Genomic DNA, 20352 nt, shown 5'->3' with positions numbered 1-20352 from the left:
CACTGATTACAGGCTTTAGTTTTAATGAATAATTCTGACAAGTACAAAAAAAGACAAATAACAAGACAAAACCATTATGAAGTGAAATTGTTCTTTGTGGAATATAGAACACAGGTAAAAAATGCAATGTAGTCAAGCCTCTTTTTCATTTTACAGTATTTTAATATTCAACACCAATAAAAGATGTATCATTACAGTAGGAAATGGTTAAAAACACAAGATAAAGGATTGCAATTACCTATGGTTTTGTTTGGCCACTGGAGAAGAAAGGCCAAACAGTATAACTGAAGGTGCCATTAGGATATTTGTATATGAGGGAACTCTTGGCAATATTCAGGAAACTTAAACATCCAGCCTCACAATCAAGGAACACACCAACCTGGCCCAGTGGCTTCTCTATATAGTGATGGATTGTTGGGTTAGTGGTGAGGAGACTGTAATGATTACCCTCCTTCACACAGAAAAGAAGGAATACACCCTTAGTTTCAACCTCTTTGTTTGAATTCCTAAACCAAGAATTTGTACAAACTCCTACAGCCCAGTCCCAAGTGTCCTTCAAATCCAGTTCCCAGTAATATTTCCCTGAAACGAAGTTCTGTGAGCCCCATGAGGCCAAATAGATTCCAGCAGGATCCACAGATGTATCCTGATGTTGATGTCTGAAGTTGAATCTTCTCATGACATTAAATAGATTCTTCTTGCAATGGAATACAGTTAGATTTTCAAAGGAAATGTACACTGTGGGAAGAGTAAACATTTTTGTTAAAATGGCCATTTGTATTTCTCAGGTGTCAGGGGTCATTAGAGTCTTCTCGGATTTTAAAAACAGGCTATGATAACAGGTTAAATGTGGCTCAGAATCATAAAAGACAAGGATATCCAAAAGAAACAGAGTGGTAGCATGATGAAAACTTTTATGATATTTTTGTAGGTGCTGTTAGAGGAGGGAGCATCAGCCTACTTCTGACAGGTGACTTTTAATTACACTTGGTAAAGTGAAGATGTGTATATAGCAGCCGTGGAAATAGCAAAGACTGTCCTCCTGGGTCTACATAAAAAGTTATTCATAAAACATGTGCAGTGATTGCTTTCACATTGGTGTTGTTCTTTCCATGTAATTAATCATATTTATACTAAAGATAGAGCTCAATATACTCTAAAAGTAGATCCCTGTAAGTAATTGTCCTCCTTTGACCTCTGGTTCCTCTGATAATTTTTCCCTGTGAGGTTGAAAAATAACTTCTAGATCTATGAGGAGGATTTAGACACAGCCTCATGTCCTATCAATTTGTTTTATACTCATTGCTCATGATAAATGGCTCTGTTTAGTTATTTTATGATTATTCTTTTTAATTCTTTTTGAGATAGGGTCTTGTTTTTTAACCTTGAATGGTATGGAACTCACTATGTTGACAAGACAGTCTTCAAACTCATTGGCAGTCCTCTCTACGATATTGTTGGTATTAGTAATGTACGATACTATGTCTTGTATATTTTTAATCTATTACCTATTATCTATAATGTAGTATAAAATCAATTGTTAAAAAGTATAAAGAAACATAATCAAATATCTCCACCAGTGGGTACTCTTAATTTGAATTACACTGTCCTGAATTAATTAACCATTCCTTAGGCCTCAATGAAAAACTGTCTTTTTGGCCACTATCACATGCAACCTGTTATGTTGGTATTCATTTTTGTTTCTTTGTTTTTAAGACAACTATGTGATTAAATAGGAATACAATGTGACTAACCAAGACCTGTTTTTCAGGCATTAAAATATTTATATTTGCAAAGGTTATCTCACTGTAGAGGGGTCCCTGTGCTATTTCCATCATTGCTCACACTCACCTTTGAAGCAGTTGAATAGTTCAGTGAGTCCAGTGATGGGGAGGGCAGAGAGTTCTGGTTTCATACCCTGGGGAATGCTCAATTGCATTGACTCACTCCTGCAAAGAGAAGAAAATACTGATTTGCCTGTTGCCAAAACTATTGTCACAGTTGATTAGGCAAAACCTCACTCCAAGTTTAGCCAAATAGCTCTGGGGTCCAATCCTTTTCAACCACTGGAACCCATGGTAGAAGTGAGGACTCTCTCCTGAAAGTTGTCCTCTGACCTCCACACATATGCAATACCACTTGGCATGAACATCAACACACATTTGCTCCTCACAAATATAACAAATCAAATAAAAAATCCAAAACACATCATAAGCAATTGAATATTCTCTCTACAAAGTTCATATGCATTTGCTAAGGTAGCTTGATCAATTTCACAACAATTTTAGGGTATCCTAGCTTGCACCAACTGCTAAATTCACCTTCTGAGCATGTCTTCCAAACCCTGCAAAGAAAATAAGAAAAAATTATGTTATTGTTAAAATGGAATACAAAGTTTCTTTGTGATGTTTATCTAAATAACAGAGAACATCACACTATCTAACCTGAAAATTTATATTTAATTCTTAGGATAATGCCAACAAGGCAAATTAGCACAATCCAAATTTTTTATAAATCAGGCTGAGAGAATAAAATATGAGAAGATTCTTCGTACTGATTTTACATTGCTTTTCAAATGCCAACTGTCTGCAAAAGGAAACATCTGCTACCTTGAACACAAAACAGATTTATACTTTAACAAAGGGTACTTCAAATGTCTGACTTCAACACTGCATTGTGCCTCATGCCTCTTATTCTAGAATTGCTAGATTAGAGGCCTGAAGATTACTGTGAGTTGTAAGTGATCATGAGCTGGAGAATAGGAGAGTGCCTCAAAATCTCTTCCTTGTAAAGATTTCTCAAATTGCAACTTTCAAGAAGAAGAAAGTAAGTAATAGCTTTCTTTGAAATTATACACAACATTTAAGTTGAGGCTATGGAGTATAAGAATGGCAACACTGAATTTCATCTTTCAGAGAAGCAAGCTACAAAAGCAAACATTAGGACATATTTCTTGGAGAATCTACTGACACAATTTCAAAAATGTCTCTGGCAAGATTATGACAGAATTTTGTTTCTCCAGATTCTTCCTGAAAAAAAAAAAAACCTGACGTAAATGAAGGGAATTGTGAAAGCCATCTTAGTACAGTAATCACCAGTGTGGGGTTAAGACAATAAAGCCTTTTCCTTCACTCCTCCAAGCTCACCTGCAGCAGTACCACATATGGCTCCTGGGACATTGACATCAGTTCCTGATACATTTCCCTTAGTTGTTCATTCTTTTGGATCATCATGGCTTCATTTTCCTTAAGGTTAATTAAAACACGGTTGCCTTCATTGTTCATGCACTCAATGTGTTCCTCTTCCTGTTCACAGACGGCTACATGCCATTTCCTATACACTTTCCTGATCATTTCTTCCCTCATAATCAGGTAGTCCTGAGGAAAATGGGACATTGACAGTGATATTTATAAAATACCTCATTCTCCTCCACTGTATCCTTCTATGCTTAAATTGGATGAAGGACTATTATCACTGTGCTACACATACAATGATGGACTTGGCAAAAATGGAAATTCATTGGTTTAATTTATTTCTTTTGGGGGAAACAGTTTTTCAAATTTCCTTCCTCATTAAAAAGGCTGCTGGAAACTATGGGTCTGTAGGCTGAAGATGGATGCCCTAGTGTCATAAAAAAAAAAATGGGTGACTGTTCAGGCAACGTGATGTCTGTCAATTCTAGAGTTTGGGAGGTTTTTTACGAAGAACTTCCTGTTAAGTTAGGTAATGTTATATTTTTCTGGTGTCTTTGATGGAGATAGTTTTCATTATAATCTTCCTTAGTTATCATAAAGGATAAAGTAGATATAAATATTGTGACTAATTCATGCTTTATATCTATTTTGTTATATGTAATTTTACTATGTTGAAGTTAAAACCTTCCTTTTTATTTAGACAGAAAAGGAGAGGTGATGTGGGATTCTCCTCTGTATGCTGTGAATGTGCTTTGTTTCCATTGCTTGATAAAGAAGCTGCTTTGGACGTCTGGAAGGGCAGAATAGAGCAAGGTGGGAATTCCAAGCAGAGACAGAGGAGAAAGTAAGCAGAATCAAGGAGACACCATGTAGTTGCCAAAGGAGAAAGATGCAAGCCTCCAGCAAGAAGATTACTGGTAAAGCGCGAGCCTTGTGGTAATACACAAAATAACAAGAATTGGATAATTTAAGATGTAAGAGTTAGTTAATAAGAAGCCTGAGCTAATAAGCCAAGCACTGTTTTGATTAATATAATTTCTGTGTGATTATTTTGGGTCTGGGTGACCAGGAATAAACAAGTAGCCACCCTCAACACAAAGGCAATTAAGCCCTAAGCATTTTCACCTGTCAAAGAAAACCAGGGCTGCCTGAAGAAATGACATTGACTGATAACTCCTATGTTCATGCAAGTATGAAACTCTGCGTGCAATAATTAGAATTCGTGGTGCAGTCCTAGAGTCTAAAGCAGTGTGCTGAACTGTCAGCAATTCACACTTTAGTCTCAAGACTCTTTTTCCATACAGCCAGACCATCTTTCTATGTGCAGAGCTATATTTTACATGCAGAATTAGAGGCCATCATAACATGCTTTCCTAGTATCATATCCTATGACTTATACTCAAATCCTAAAATATGATTTTGGAAAAAAACTATCTCAACCAGATTTTTAGCATAAATATCATACTCACTATAAACAAACTTTTCACTCTGCTTTCTTTCTCTAGATTCTCTTGATTTTCTTGGATTTTCTCCCATAAAGATGTCATTTGCTGTAGAAGTCTCTCCTGTAAGAAACGATGAATATCAACTTTTGATAAACAGTAATGATGGGCAAACTCTTAGACATTAAATAAATTAACTTTAGCAAGAAAAGAAGGACCACAATGTTCCTTTTTACTTTAGGTAACTTTGAATTTTACATTTAAAAACATAGAAATAGAATATGGCATATCCCTTTGTTCAGGTAACATGATAAATAATTATGAATAATATCTGAGTAATTTGCATAATATTGGGTTTCTCACAGGCTTCTCTGAGCTGACTCCATTGTATTTTCTAATTTAGTCACCAGTCAAAGATATTTTTAAAAGATGTGAATACAGTATTTCACTTTACAGTGACCTCGAAATACTGTAAAATAAAACACAATTGATCTTACACCCATGGGTCACCCAAGGAGTGTTCATATTATAGTCACTCTTTCTTCACTAGCTGCTTAAAAAGTGCCACCATTCAGAAAAGAGTGGATTCCTCATAATCAGGACCAGCATCTTCCTGTTGTCCACTGAGCCTCACTCTCCAGGTTTCATGTTCTCTCAGAAGCATCACTCACCATTTGATCCTCAGCAACTGCTTCTATGGGACAATGTTTGTGACCTTTGTGATCATGGGAGTCAGAGCAGAGCTGACAGAGGTAGATCCTGTTCTCCATACAGAAGATCCCCTTGATCTCCTTGTGGGTCACACACTTATTCTCCTCAGAGATCAGGTATTTCATGAGGCTGGCTTGTCTGGCAATGGACACCAGCTTCTTCAGAACAATGCTGGTTCCGAAGTCCTTCTGCTGGGATGGTTTCCTACACATAGGGCATTGGACAGGAACCGGGGTGTCTTCCCAGGAAAGGTGGAGGCAGGCTCGACAGAAACTGTGGCCACAGGTTATGGTGACTGGGTCTGTAAGGTAGCTCATGCAGATGAAGCAGTTGAGTTCTTCCTGGAAGGCTTGTGAGAGGTCTGACTCCATTTTTCTAAAGGAAGAAAGCAGAATTTATGTTATTGAACCCAAAGAAAAAAAAACTTCACAAAATGTTATTCAAGTTGTGTTTATTACAACACATTCTTCATTTTCGGGTGTCAAAAATCAAAATAATCATAGGATTGCAGTTGCTAATTTCTTTTGTTTCACTCTTCTTCACATGAATACAGACTGATCTCATGACTTTCTGTGTCCTACGATCTGCATCTTTTTCAGAGACTCCATCCAAATTAGTACCTTGTTTCAAGGTCTGAGACATGTGCTTATAATGAATATACACTGCATTGATCAAAGTAACATTTTGGTCGTTTACTACAGAACTATGTGGATTGAACTCTTCCATCTTTGATTATCTATACAGGAAAACAATTCCGAGTAACAGGATCCCTTGGAAATGTTTTGCTTTCTAATTTTAGCACGGTTTCCAAAATCATGGAGCACTTCATATAGATCCCCAATTATAGTCAAACTACTTCAAATAAACCTTCACACAACAGAATTCCATGTCTATACAAAGGTCCATTGAATGAATACAAGGGGAGTCTTATGGAAACTTGTCTTTTTCTACTTTCTATTTTTCATGTAGATTAAATCTACATAAGTCTTTCTTAGTGTTCTCATTGTTGTCTAAGTTCTCTGGGATTGTGGTTTGTAGGCTGGTTTTCTTTGCTTTGTGTTTAATTTTATATATTACATGGGTATACTTAATATACAGGTATCAGCACTTTAGAATTTAGACAACAATCAAAATTGAAAAGGAGCATGTGAGCCAGGCAGTGGTGGCGCATGCCTTTAATCCCAGTACTCAGGAGGCAGAGGCAGGCGGATCTCTGTGAGTTAGAAGCCAGCCTGGTCTACAAGAGCTAGTTCCAGGACAGGCTCCAAAGCTACAGGGAAACCCTATCTCTAAAAACCAAAAAAGAAAGAAACGAAGGAAGGAAGGAAGGAAGGAAGGAAGGAAGGAAGGAAGGAAGGAAGGAAGGAAGGAAGGAAGGAAAAGGAGCATGTAAGTACCTTGAGCATTTTACATCAGAGCAACAAAGGAGTGTGTATGGATAAATCTAAAATCATCAATCACTCTAGGTCATGTTATATTTATAAAGAAAGATGACCACATGGAACACAATCTTTTTTGGTAAGTGGTAAATGGTAATTTCTAAGCAGAAACCTCACTTGGGTAAAGAATTATGAATAAGAAATAACAACGATTTTCCTCCTGTAAACTATGAACTCACCCATGGAATTTTCTCAGGTCTCAGCACTGTTTAGTGGGGACACCACAACATTACCTCAGCTCTGGTGTTCAATCTTCAATGGGTGCAGGTGATCGATCCAGCAGTCAAGGAGCCAGAATATATAGAAACACATTCTGTCTGCTCTGGTATAGAATAGACAGACCTGGCTGGGCCATGGAATGGGCTTATATAATCTCTAAAGACCAAGCCTACTTCCTTCCATGGTTATTTTCACTAATACAAACATGTAACCTTCTGTAAGTAGCAGTATTCTAATTGAATGCAAGATGGAATTAGCTGTGACCAATCCCCACAAGCAAATCTCTACAAGAATTCCTGAGTGACTGCTGAGCTGGGTGTGGCAGCTCACACCTTTAATCCTAGAGTCCTAGAGAATTAGCAGCTAAAGTAGAAGGAGTTTTAGTTCAAGGCCTGCCTAGGATATGAACTGAGAACTTGTCAAAAATGGTAGTAATTTTCCTACAATATTTTACAGTGTCTAAATATTTTGTCATGTGCATATATTCCGCTCTTGATAATGATGATGCCAACAATCTGTGATTTTACCAAATATCAACATTAAAAAGTTCTTAATAGAAATTTAAAAAAATAATTTTAAAGGTGTTCAGAGATGGCTCAGAAGTTAAAAGCTCTGAGTGACCTACCAGAGGTCCTCAGTTCAATTTCCAGTTACCACATAGTGCCTACATCCATCTATAATGAGATCTGGTATCTTCTGGTGTGCAGGCAGAACAATTTGTGCATAAAAATAAATAAATTTTTTAAAAAATCTGAAGAGTTTTTGAGAATTTTGTCTACATTGTTTTCATCATATTTACCTCAACTGCAACTCCTTCAACTTCCATCCCAATTCCTTAAACACCCAAATTTCTCTTTTTCAATGAAAAAGTTCATTTTATATATACATATATATATATATATAATTTCAATTCAGTTCCAACAATGTATAGTAACATTAAATTTCAAGAGTATCTAGCTAAACTGTCTACAGTTCAAATTAACAAGCCAGAAAACTGTGTGAAAATTCAGGTGTGAGGCAGTTCAGAACCTGCAACATTTATTTTCAGAGACTCTGCGCAGCCTTGACTTCCCTGTAACTAGCTCTGTAGATCAGGTTGGCCTGGAATTCACAGAGATCTGCCTCCCTCTACCTCTGAAGTGTGGAGATTAAGTGTGTCTCACCACCACCAGGCAGAACATACAGGATCTCAGTCAAGTACAGTTGACTGCTTTTCACCTGAATGCATTAATTTCATCGTTTATTTCTAATATATTGTTAGTTGAAATCATGAATCATTTTTCCCTCTATTCCTTTTACACGTCCTTTTTTTTTTGGATGAAACCAGAAGGTGTGGCCAAAATGGAAGGTGGATTCTCAGAGCTCAAAAGATCAGAATTTTGGTGGATCTCTCTACTAAAATGAATCAACCCACAAAATAAATCCCTCACAAGGCTGGCACCAAAAGCTGTTGCCTAGATTTAAGGTGGATACTCACACCTAAAAAGTTCACAATGTTAATATATTAACTGTGTGCACTAATTTAGAGGTATCGAAAACTCAGGTATCTGTGAAGTACATAAGGAAATACTCTCAAAGTATTCTTTGAATTTAGACATCCAAATTGAAAAGTGAGAGGTAAGTACCTTGAGCATTGTACATAAATAAAGTTAACAAAAACCATGTGGATAGCCGGGCGATGGTGGCACACGCCTTTAATCCCAGCACTCGGGAGGCAGAGGCAGGCGGATCTCTGTGAGTTCGAGACCAGCCTGGTCTACAGAGTTAGTTCCAGGACAGGCTCCAAAGCCACAGAGAAACCCTGCCTCAAAAAACCAAAAAAAAAAAAAAAAAAAAATGTGTATAGATAAGTCTAAAATATCTATCGCAGTAACTCACATTATATTGACAAAGATGACCACAGGGGAGCAGAATTTTTTTGGTAGTAGCAAAGAGTCATTTCTGAGCTGAAAACTCAGTTTAATCATATATTAATGTAAGAAAAATAACAGAATTTCCTCTGTAAAGTGTGTACTCACCCAAGGAATTATCTCTGGCCTTAGCAGTGTTGAATGAGAACACCACACGATTTCCTCAGCTCTAGGGTCCAATCCTCAATGTATGCAAGTGATTGATGGAGCTTCAAAGAGCCAGAATGTATGGAAACACTCTCTATCTGCTCTGGTGAAGAATGCACCAGGCTAAGCTCTGGCGTGTCCTTATATACTCTCTAAAGACCACGCCTACTTCCTCCCATGGTTGCTTTCATTAAAACATCCCATTTGTGGCCATTTGTCAGTACCAGTATTCTGACTGGATGGAAGATTGAATCAACTCTGAGGCCAACCTCCACAAGCAAATCTCCACAACAAGCTTCCCTGAGGGACTGCTTAGCTGGCTGTGGCAGCTCACATCTTTAATTCCTAGAGACCTAGGGACTGGGCTGCTGAAGCAGGAGGAGTTTTAGTACAAGGCCTGACTAGGATATGAACTGAGATCTTGCCAAAAAATTTTCCTTCAATATTTTACATTATCTAAATATTTTCCAGTCTGCTAATATTTTGCTTTTGATAATGTAACAAACAATGGTATCATAAGTCTGTAATTTTAGTAGATATCAACATTAAAATATTATTAATGGAAATCTAAAAAAATATTTTTTTGCTTTTTTGGGGACAGTGTTTCACTTTGTAGATTCGATGCCTTTCTTAGAACTAGTTCTTCTAGACCAGGCTGACCTCGAACTCATAGAGATCCACCTGCTTCTGCCTCCCAGATATCTCATAGGTTAAGAACACTGACGGCTCATCCACAGGGCCTGAGTTCAATTTCCAGTTACAACATGGCAACTACAACCATCTATAATGATATCTGTTTTCTTCTGGTATGCAGGCAAAACACTGTGTATATAATAAGTAAATAAATCTTTAAAAATCTTAATACATCTTTGAGAATTTTGTGCACCTTGTTCTGATCATACTCACTTCAATTGCAAGTCCTTCCATACCTATACCCTTTACTTAAACACTTAACTTTCTTCTTTATTAACAAAACAAAACAAAATTTATTCCATATATGTCATTCTAATTCAGTTTCAACAATATAAAGACATCAGAGTTCAAGGATGCCAAATTCGGGCTGTGTAAAGTTCAAATTAACCAGGCAGAGAATTGTGTGGAAATTCATTTGTGAGCCACTTCAGAAATGGCTCACAAATTTCTGAACACTTTTTATTTTTAGACTGGATTTCTCAGTGTAGCCTTGACTTTGCTGGAACTAGTTTTGTAGATCAGGCTGGCCTAGGTTCACAGAGATCTGCTTGCCTCTGCCTCTGAACTGCTGGGATTAAACGTGGGTGTCACCAGTACCAGACAGAGACCACAGAATCTCAGCCAGGTACTGTTGATTCCTTTGCACCTCGTTTTTCTTATTTACTTCTAATATGTTGCTACATGAAGTAAAATTACATCATTTTTTCCCACTATTCCTTTTTTTTTTTGGTTTTTCGAGACAGGGTTTCTCTGTGGTTTTGGAGCCTGTCCTGGAACTAGCTCTTGTAGAACAGGCTGGTCTCGAACTCACAGAGATCCGCCTGCCTCTGCCTCCCGAGTGCTGGGATTAAAGGCGTGCGCCACCACCGCCCGGCTTACAGATCCTTTTTCTAGACTGACACCAGAAGGTGTAACCAAGATTTGAAGTGCATTCTCACAGCTCAAAAGACTGGGTTTTAGTTTGATCAGTCCATTTCAAATGATTCAATGAAGAAAAATCCAGGTATGGTGACACACACCTTTAATTCCTGTATTCAGGAGGTAGAGACAAACAGATTACTGTGAGTCAAGGCCAGCCTGGTCTAAACAGTGAGTTTCAGGACAGTCTAAGATACTCAGAGAAACCTTGTTTTGAAAAACCAAAAAGGATTAAAGTCCGGGTCTTCTATTCGATTCCATTGATCGACTTCTCTGTTTTTATGCCAATACCAAGCTGTTTTCAATACTGTAGCTCTGTAACAGAGTTTGAAGACAGGGATGGTAATGCCTCCAGACGATCCTTTATCGTATAAGATTGTTTTGGCTATCCTGGGCTTTTTGTTTTTCCATATAAAGTTGATTATTGTCTTCTCCAGATCTGTGAAGAATTTTGATGGGACTTTGATGGGGTTTGCATTGAATCTATAGAGTGCTTTTGGTAGAATTGCCATTTTTACTATGTTGATCCTCCCAATCCAAGAGCAAGGGAGATCCTTCCATTTTCTGGTGTCCTCTTCAATTTCTTTCTTCAAAGACTTAAAGTTCTTGTCAAATAGATCTTTCACTTCCTTGGTCAGAGTTAATACACAAACCTATGAACACCTGATTTTCGATAAAGGAGCTAAAAGTATACAATGGAAAAAAGAGCATCTTCAACAAATTGTGCTGGCAAAACTGGATGTCAATCTGTAGAAGAATGAAAATAGATCCATATCTATCACCATGCACAAAACTCAAGTCCAAATGGATTAAAGACCTCAATATCAGTCCGAGCACACTGAACCTGATAGAAGAGAAAGTGGGAAGTACCCTACAACATATGGGCACAGGAGATCACTTCCTACATATTACCCCAGCAGCAAGACATTAAGGGCAACATTGAATAAATGGGACCTCCTGAAACTGAGAAGCTTCTGTAAAGCAAAGGACACTGTCACTAAGACAAAAAGGCAACCCACTGACTGGGAGAAGATCTTCACCAACCCTGCAACTGACAAAGGTCTGATCTCCAAAATATATAAAGAACTCAAGAAACTAGACCGTAAAAGGCTAATCAACCCAATTATAAAATGGGGCACTGAGCTGAACAGAGAATTCTCAACAGAAGAAGTTCAAATGGCCAAAAGACACTTAAGGTCATGCTCAACTTCCTTAGCGATCAGGGAAATGCAAATCAAGACAACTTTAAGATACCATCTTACACCTGTCAGAATGGCTAAAATAAAAAACACCAATGATAACCTTTGCTGGAGAGGTTGTGGAGAAAGGGGTACACTCATCCATTGCTGGTGGGAATGCAAACTTGTGCAACCACTTTGGAAAGCAGTGTGGTGGTTTCTCAGGAAAGTCAGGATCAACCTACCCCTGGACCCAGCAATACCACTCTTGGGAATATACCCAAGAGATGCCCTATCATACAACAAAAGTATATGCTCAACTATGTTCATAGCAGCATTGTTTGTAATAGCCAGAACCTGGAAACAACCTAGATACCCTTCAATGGAAGAATGGATGAAGAAAGTATGGAATATATACATATTAGAGTACTACTCAGCAGTAAAAAACAATGACTTCTTGAATTTTGCATGCAAATGGATGGAAATAGAAAACACTATCCTGAGTGAGGTAAGCCAGACCCAAAAAGAGGAACATGGGATGTACTCACTCATATTTGGTTTCTAGCCATAAATAAAGGACATTGAGCCTATAATTCGTGATCCTAGAGAAGCTAAATAAGAAGGTGAACCCAAAGAATAACATATAGGCATCCTCCTGAATATTAACCTTCATCAGACGATGAAAGGAGACAGAGACAGAGACCCACATTGGAGCACTGGACTGAAATCTCAAGGTCCAAATCAGAAGCAGAAGGAGAGAGAGCACGAGCAAGGAACTCAGGACCGCGAGGAGTGCGCCCACACACTGAGACAATGGGGATGTTCTATCCGGAACTCACCAAGGCCAGCTGGCCTGGGTCTGAAAAAGCATGGGATAAAACCGGACTCGCTGAACATAGCGGACAATGAGGGCTACTGAGAACTCAAGAACAATGGCAATGGGTTTTTGATCCTACTGCACGTACTGGCTTTGTGGGAGCCTAGGCAGTTTGGATGCTCACCTTACTAGACCTGGATGGAAGAGGGTGGTCCTTGGACTTCCCACAGGGCAGAGAACCCTGATTGCTCTTAGGGCTGACGAGGAAGGGGGACTTGATTGGGGGAGGGGAAGGGAAATGGGAGGCGGTGGCAGGGAGGAGGCAGAAATCTTTAATTAATTAATTAATTAATTAATTAATTAAAAAAGAAAACCAAAAAGGAAAAGGAAAACGTTCCCGGCAAGGCTACCACAAGAAAGTGTGGCCAAGATTAAGATGGATTCTCACACCTCAAAATATCTGGATTTCAGTGGGTCTGTCCACTTCAACTGAGTCAATGAAGAAAAATCCCTTAATAGAAAAGTCACATCTTCTTGGGTTTTGTTAATTCCACAAGGGCTGACCACATTGTATTTTGTGAACAGTGAGTAAATTCATCCCTGATAGAGGCTAATTCTTGGTCTGGGGTGAATCTCTTCAAAAAGTTTCCACATCCACATCCACATATTCATTGTTTTGTTCTGGTTGAAGCCATTTCAAGGAGAGATAATTTCACAGCAGACTTCCCAGTGTTCTGGCTCATACTGTCTTTCTGACTCCTCTTCCATGTTTCTGGAACCATTGATGCAGGAGCTAGGATATAGATGTATATATAGATATGGATGGGATCCCCATAATCTGTTGATCTTTGAATTTTGTAGCGTTTTGGTGTTCTGTGAGTGGCTGCCTTCATAGTCTAGTGCTTATTTTCTAAAATAAGTATTACTAAGCTTTTTTTAAACTTTTTTTTTTTTTTTTGGTTTTTCGAGACAGGGTTTCTCTGTGGTTTTGGAGCCTATCCTGGAACTAGCTCTTGTAGACCAGGCTGGTCTCGAACTCACAGAGATCCGCCTGCCTCTGCCTCCCTAGTGCTGGGATTAAAGGCGTGCGTCACCACCGCCCGGCCTTACTAAGCTTTTTTTAAACTAAGTTTGTAATCTCATGTTTTGTTTCCTATAGAAAACCAAATAAATGATAACATAAAGTTTGAACAATCCTGAGACCAAAGGAATGAGAGATGTCAATAATAAAGTGGGCTGAGGCTAAGGATTTTAGTATTATTTATATGGTGAGTCAGTTTTTGATATGTGTCTAAAATTTAGAAAACAAACACCATGAGGACGTAAGATAGATTTCAAGGGATTCGTAAAATGATGATGGTAAAACATCAAAATGACAGGTAACTTACCCATAAAACCCTGAATGAGGAAACTTGATTTGTTAAACTTATGGGGTTTTCCTATGTGAATAGAGTACACCCTGCTTCACCTTCTGCCTCAGCAGGTGTGGATTATAGTGTGGACTCCAAGATCAGTGAAGGTGTTGATGGTCCTTGTGATCTTTGGGTTTCTACTGCCATGCTAAGCTGAACTTCTATAAGAAAAGTTACGTGAAGGGGAGATCTTGCTTTATCCACAGCATCTGACACTGCTGGAGACTGTAGCTTATTAGATCTAGCAAAACTGGACTAAACCTCTTCCTGGGTGATACTGGATGTACAAATTCCAAGCCATAGACCTATTTAGCTGGATGTCCAAGCTCTAAGTTATCAGTCTAAAAAGCCAAATATCAAAATATCGTGAAAAGTGCCCTCCAGGTGGATACAGAATTAACTCAGCAGCTAATCTATTCTGATCTATGCAGACAGCTGCTGCAGTTATTCTGACACTGAACCCATTGATGTTGCCCATATACAGTCAAGGTAGCAGGATGTTTCCCAGCATGAGGCTGAGCCCCATGTTCTGTTCACTCCTCCTGGTTTCTGGAGATGATATGAAGGAAGGGAGAAAGTGAAGTTCAGGGCAGGGAAAACTGATGCTTTTACCTCACAATTCTTCAGAAGACTTCCCTAAGGGAGGGTATAATGGCTCAGTCATTTTATTTATTTTTATTTTTATTTTTGGTTTTTTGAGACAGGGTTTCTCTGTGGCTTTGGAGCACGTCCTGGAACTAGCTCTTGTAGACCAGGCTGGTCTCGAACTCACAGAGATTCACCTGCCTCTTCCTCCCAAGTGCTGGGATTAAAGGCGTGCGCCACCACCGCCCGGCTGGCTCAGTCATTTTTATCTGTCACTAGGTTCCCACTGCATATATCCTCACACCCTGTGTTTCTGTGTGTTCCTGTGCATGTGTGCCTGTGCTACCATATTCATGTGCATCTTTGTCACCATCTCTGTGCACTCGGGAGTAAGGCATTTCCTTTTCCATGACTCAGTTGCCTCAACTGACAAAGGATGTCAAACCCTACATTTTCAAGAATAAAGACTATGTTATTGAATTCTTAGCCATGTAACCCTCCTTCCTGCCAGAAGACCTTTTTCATCCACCCAACTGAGAAGACGTTTCAGAACAGAGTCACCCTGCCTTCTAAGGGGCCCCTCAGGAGGTTAGCTTGAAAAATGTCACCTCCCTCCAAATAACAATGTCTTCTTCTCTCTGGCCTTGTGGGAGACTAGTCTGTTTAAATGCTCACCTTCCTACACCTGGATGGAGGGGGGAGGACCTTGGACTTCTCACAGGGCAGGGAATCCTGACTGCTCTTAGGACTGGAGAGGGAGGGGGAGAGGGAGTGGGGGAGTGGGAGGGAAATGGGAGGAGGGGAGGAGGTGGAAATTTTTAATAAATAAATAAAGATAAATAAAAGAAAGAAAAAGAAAATAAAATAAAAATAAAAAAAGAAAGAAAGAGAGTAGTTGGGTGTTGTAGCACACACGTTTAATCCCAATGCTTGGGGGCAGAGGCAGAGAGACCTCTGCAAATTCAAGGTGTGGTGGCACACACCTTTAATCCCAGCACTTGGGAGGCAGAGGCATGTGGATCTCTGTGAGTTCAAAGACATCCTGGCCTACAGAGGGAGTTCCAGGACAGGCAAAGGTATGCAGAGAACCTATCTCAAAAAATTAAAAGAGCCGGGCGGTGGTGGCGCACACCTTTAATCCCAGCACTCGGGAGGCAGAGGCAGGCGGATCTCTGGGAGGTCGAGGCCAGCCTGGTCTACAAGAGCTAGTTTCGGGACGGGCACCAAAGCACCAAAGCTACAGAGAAACCCTGTCTCGAAAAACCAAAAAAAAAAAAAGGGGGGGGGGAAATGGAGCAGGAAAACTCTATTCTGTCAATTTTTTTTTTCACTGTTAAAAACCGTTAATGGTTAAGTGTCCATGTAAAGTACTTGTGAATGTTCTTTAAGCTATCCCGTCTCCTCCTCTGCTTTCAACAAACAAATGCTGCTTTTTCTTCTGTCTCGTAGCCAAACAGCGTGTAACAGCCAGTGCCCCTCCCTTTAAAAATCAAACAAAATTGTCTCCAAACAAAGGGCCCAAAGTGAAAAGGTTGGCCTCTTTCACACACTCATGGGTGTACGCGTCGACCTCCACAGGGTTCCCCTTGCACGTTGTTGGCCGGCTGGAGAGGTGGCCTAGGTAACACCCTTGTTCCTTCAGAAAGGACAGGTTAGGATGGGAACCGATCAAGACTACAGCTGCGGACAGCTTAAATATTCTCTTCAGTCCCGAGTGGCTCTCAAGAACACACTTCATAGCCAGGCAGTGGTGGCGCACGTCTTTAATCCCAGCACTCAGGGGGCAGAGGCAGGCGGATCTCTGTGAGTTTGAGGCCAGCCTGGTCTACAAGAGCTAGTTCCGGGACAGGCTCCAAAGCTACAGAGAAACCCTGTCTCGAAAAAACAAAAAAAAAAAACAAAAAAAAAGTAAATAAAATAAGATCAAAAAATCAAAAAAAAAATCAAAAAATCAAGAACGCACTTCATGTCTGACTTAAAGGAGAGCACATGGTGCTCAGGAAAGCTGGTGTACTCAGACACAGCATCTGAGTCTGCAGAGTGTGCCTGAGTGCACATCATGTCATACACTTTGTGGTACTCAGGATACAGCTTCTGGGGAAGCTGTTTGAAAATTAAGCCTGGGTCAGTTACTCGTCTTCGGAAGACATGGATCACAGGGATGTTGTTGTAGGCACACAGCACTGCGTAGCCGCGGTGAGGCCGGAGCCCACGACCAGCACTGGGTCCGCTCTGCCACAGAGCTTCCCTCTGTTGACAGCAGCCCCGAACTCGGGCAGTGAGTGGAACACAAAGGAAGCTCTTCCCCTTCCACTTCCAGGTGGGCAGGAGAATGCAAGGTTCCGGTTGCAAGAGCTACATTCTCAGCGAAGAGGCAAAAGGGAACATGAGAACCACCTGCTATTCGCTGATAGCCTCTGATTTCCCAGTTTCTCTTGATAAATTTTGACTTCTGGTTCTGTAAACGCCTTGTTGAAATATCTCTGTCTTGACCACCATTATCACCTTGGTCTCTGTAGAGTATCGATACAGAGGTTATGTAAATATTCTCTCTGAAATTCTTCTGAAGACCCATGACGTTCACATAGTGTTTATAGTAGCGAGCTATTTCCTCTGGCATAACACCGTTCCCCTTTAAGTTCCTTTGTTTGCTTGACATCCAGTCTTTAAATTTTAGTCCAGGTAACTCCATCCAATTTCCAAAGCTGATTGTCAACATAAAGCCTTCCATATTATGCCACGCCCCACTAGGCGGACCCTTCCCAAGAACTAAGTGAGGGATATAATGGTGCTGTTCCAGTTTCCAGTGTAGAACAGACGGGTAATCATACCCAAAGTCAGCATCTGGGTGAAGAAGTGTGTCAAAAAGCACTGCCACGGGATTGGACGACCGGCCCTCCAGACCCTCAGATAGGTACTCTAAGTCCTGGTCAACAATGGAGAGATGCCTTGCTTCCTCTAGCTTACTGTGTAAGATTCAGTTTGGATGAATGGCTTCCGGTGATAAATACAGTCTGTACCCTGACAACATATACGACAGGCATATTCCTGAAGGTCCATTTCCAATTATTACCACAGGTAAAGTCACTGATGAATCTTCGAGTAAAGAAGTTTCTTCAACCAATGGCATCCCTTTAACTTTTGGCCCCAAATTATCACCAAAATATTGCACTAAGGAATTGAGAATCTCTCCTTCAGTTTCAGTATCACTATAGTCTCTGAGATGCCCAGCAAGGGATCAGCAGCAGCACCACACAGGCATGGAGAGCAGTACCGGTCCTCCAGGCGTCCTGCACCACGGCTCAGCGGCGTGGGAAGTCCGTCCCCGCACGGCCGCTTGCGCTCCTCCAGGCCGGCCTCAATTATGTTTTAAATAAACATTGATTGGTCAGTAACCAAGCAAGAAGTAGAAGCGAGGCAATGAGAACAGGAGAATTCTGGGAAGGAGGAAGCCCATTCCTCCCCAGTCCTGTCCAGACATGGAAGAAGCAGGATGTGACCTGCCCCGCTGAAAAAGATACTGAGCCATGTGGCTAACATATACTAGAATAATGGGCTATTGTAAGTTACAAGAGCTAATACAAAGCCTGAGCTAATGGGCCAATCAGTTTATAACTTATGGAGACCCCTGTGTGATTTTTCTTTGGGGCTAAACGGCTGTGAGACCTGGTGGGAGGACAGAAACCCCCAACAAGCAGGCCCTCATGTTACAAAAAAATACCAAGACAAACCCATTATGAAATGAAGTTGTTCTTTGTGGAATATGGAGAACACAGAAAATAATAGTCAAGGCTCTTTTTCATTTTATAGTATTTTTATATTTAATATCAATAAAAGAGGTATCATTACAGTAGGAAATAGTTAAAAACACAAAATAATGGATTACAACTTCCTATGGTAATATTTGGCACCTGGAGAAGAAAGGCCAAACAGTGTCAGTGAAGGTGCCATTAGGATATTTGTATATGAGGGAACTCTTGGCAATATTCAGGAAACTTAAATATCTAGCCTCACAATCAAGGAACACACCAACCCTGTCCAGTGGCTTCTCTATATAGTGATGGAATACTGGGTTTTTGGTGAGGAGACTGTAATGATTACCCTTATTCACACAGAAAAGAGGAAATGTACCCTCATTTCAACCACTTGGCTTGTATTCTGTAACCAGGAATCCATACAGACCCTTACAGTCCAGTCCCAAGAGTCCTCCAAATCCAGTTCCCAGTAATATTCCCTGAGATGAAGCTCTGTGATCCCCAGGAGATCAAATAGCATTCAGCAGAATCCACCGATGTATCCTGAGGCTGAGGTCTAAAGCTGAATCTTCTCACGACATTAAATAGGGTTATCTTGTAATGGAGTATGGTTTAACTTTAAAAGAAAATGCACTGTGGGAAGAGTCAACATTTTAATTAAAATGACCATTTACATTCACAAGGGAAACAGGTCCCTAGAGTCTTCTTGAATTTCAGAAACAGGCTAAGACTGGAGGTTAAATGTGGCTGAGATACATCAAAGACAAGGATTTCCACAAGAAACAGAGCACTAGCATGGTGAAAAGATTTATGAAACATTTTTGTAGATGTTGCAGAAGAGGAAAGCTTAGCTTACTTCTGGCAGGTGACCTCTAATTACACCTGGAAAAGGGATGGTATGTGTATTGCAGGTAGTGTCAGAGCAAAGTTTATCCTCAGGGGTCTGCATAAAAAGTTCTTCCTAAGTTATGATCAGTGATCATTTTCATAGTTGCTGCGATTTTCATGTAATTAACCACATTCATCCTAAAGGAAGAGCAAAATATGCTTTAGAAATTGGATCTCTCCAGAACCCTCCTCCCCTCTGCCCGCCTTCCCTCTTTGGGCTCATAACGCCACCCAGCTCAGCCTGCCTGGGTGCTGGGGTCGAATCCTCAGGGCAAGCGGGCCAGGCGGGAGTTCGTGTGTGTCAATAACCTGCCTGCACCAAGCAAGGTAGGCGCTTTGTTTACGAACTACCCAACCAGCACGGAGATCTGTTCTCGGCGCCAGGAGAGCCATCTTTGGGGTGAGTTTCTGACCCGCGGCAGCAGCCCCGGACAGGGAACTCAGAAGTTCCTCATTCCCCCCCCCCCAATACTTCCAGGGCTCCCTGCAGGGGCTGTACTCCCCCATACTGCCTCTCTCTTCCTATCCCACCCAGCTTGCATCCAGAACCCTCCTCCCCCTCTGCCCGCCTTCCCTCTTTGGGCGCATAACGCCACCCAGCTCAGCCTGCCTGGGCGCTGGGGTCGAACCCTCAGGGCAAGCGGGCGGGAGTTCGTGTGTGTCAATAACCTGCCTGCACCAAGCAAGGTAAGCACTTTGTTTACTAACTACCCAACCAGCACGGAGATCTGTTCTCGGCGCCAGGAGAGCCATCTTTGGGCACGGAGATCTGATCTCGGCACCAGGAGAGCCATCACTGGAGCACCAGGAGAGCCATCACTGGGGAGTGCCACCACTGGGAAGGTACATCAGTAGGCAAGGAGACCTGATCCTGTTAAAGAAGATCCATAGGGGAGCACTCAGAGGAAGAGATGGGCAGGCGCCAATGCAAGAATTCACCCAACAATCTGAAAAACAATATGAAACCACCAGAACCCAGTGACCTCACAACAGGAGGTCATGAACACCTTAATCAAGAAGAAGTAGAAAAAATTGACTTTATGA

General features: G+C 40.7%; 1 protein-coding gene and 1 pseudogene across 1 annotated transcript; both read right to left on the bottom strand.

Moving 5' to 3' along the window:
- Nucleotides 1-238: 238 nt before the first annotated feature.
- Nucleotides 239-5718, bottom strand: LOC130873552 (tripartite motif-containing protein 43B-like). The gene is made up of 6 exons (XM_057768393.1): nucleotides 5308-5718; nucleotides 4664-4759; nucleotides 3147-3377; nucleotides 2322-2344; nucleotides 1852-1949; nucleotides 239-738 (listed from the first exon to the last, which is right to left on the bottom strand). The coding sequence occupies exons 1-6, from the start codon at nucleotides 5716-5718 to the stop codon at nucleotides 239-241; spliced, it is 1359 nt and encodes a 452-aa protein (XP_057624376.1).
- A 10331-nt stretch (nucleotides 5719-16049) lies between these two features.
- LOC130873735 (oxidative stress-induced growth inhibitor 2-like) lies at nucleotides 16050-17922 on the bottom strand (annotated as a pseudogene).
- Between the last annotated feature and the right edge of the window lie 2430 nt (nucleotides 17923-20352).

Source organism: Chionomys nivalis, chromosome 4 (assembly GCF_950005125.1).
Source record: "Chionomys nivalis chromosome 4, mChiNiv1.1, whole genome shotgun sequence".
In the NCBI taxonomy this organism is placed as follows: domain Eukaryota; kingdom Metazoa; phylum Chordata; class Mammalia; order Rodentia; family Cricetidae; genus Chionomys; species Chionomys nivalis.
Note: the sequence above shows the minus strand (reverse complement) of the source record. Positions and strands in the feature narration are given on the sequence as shown.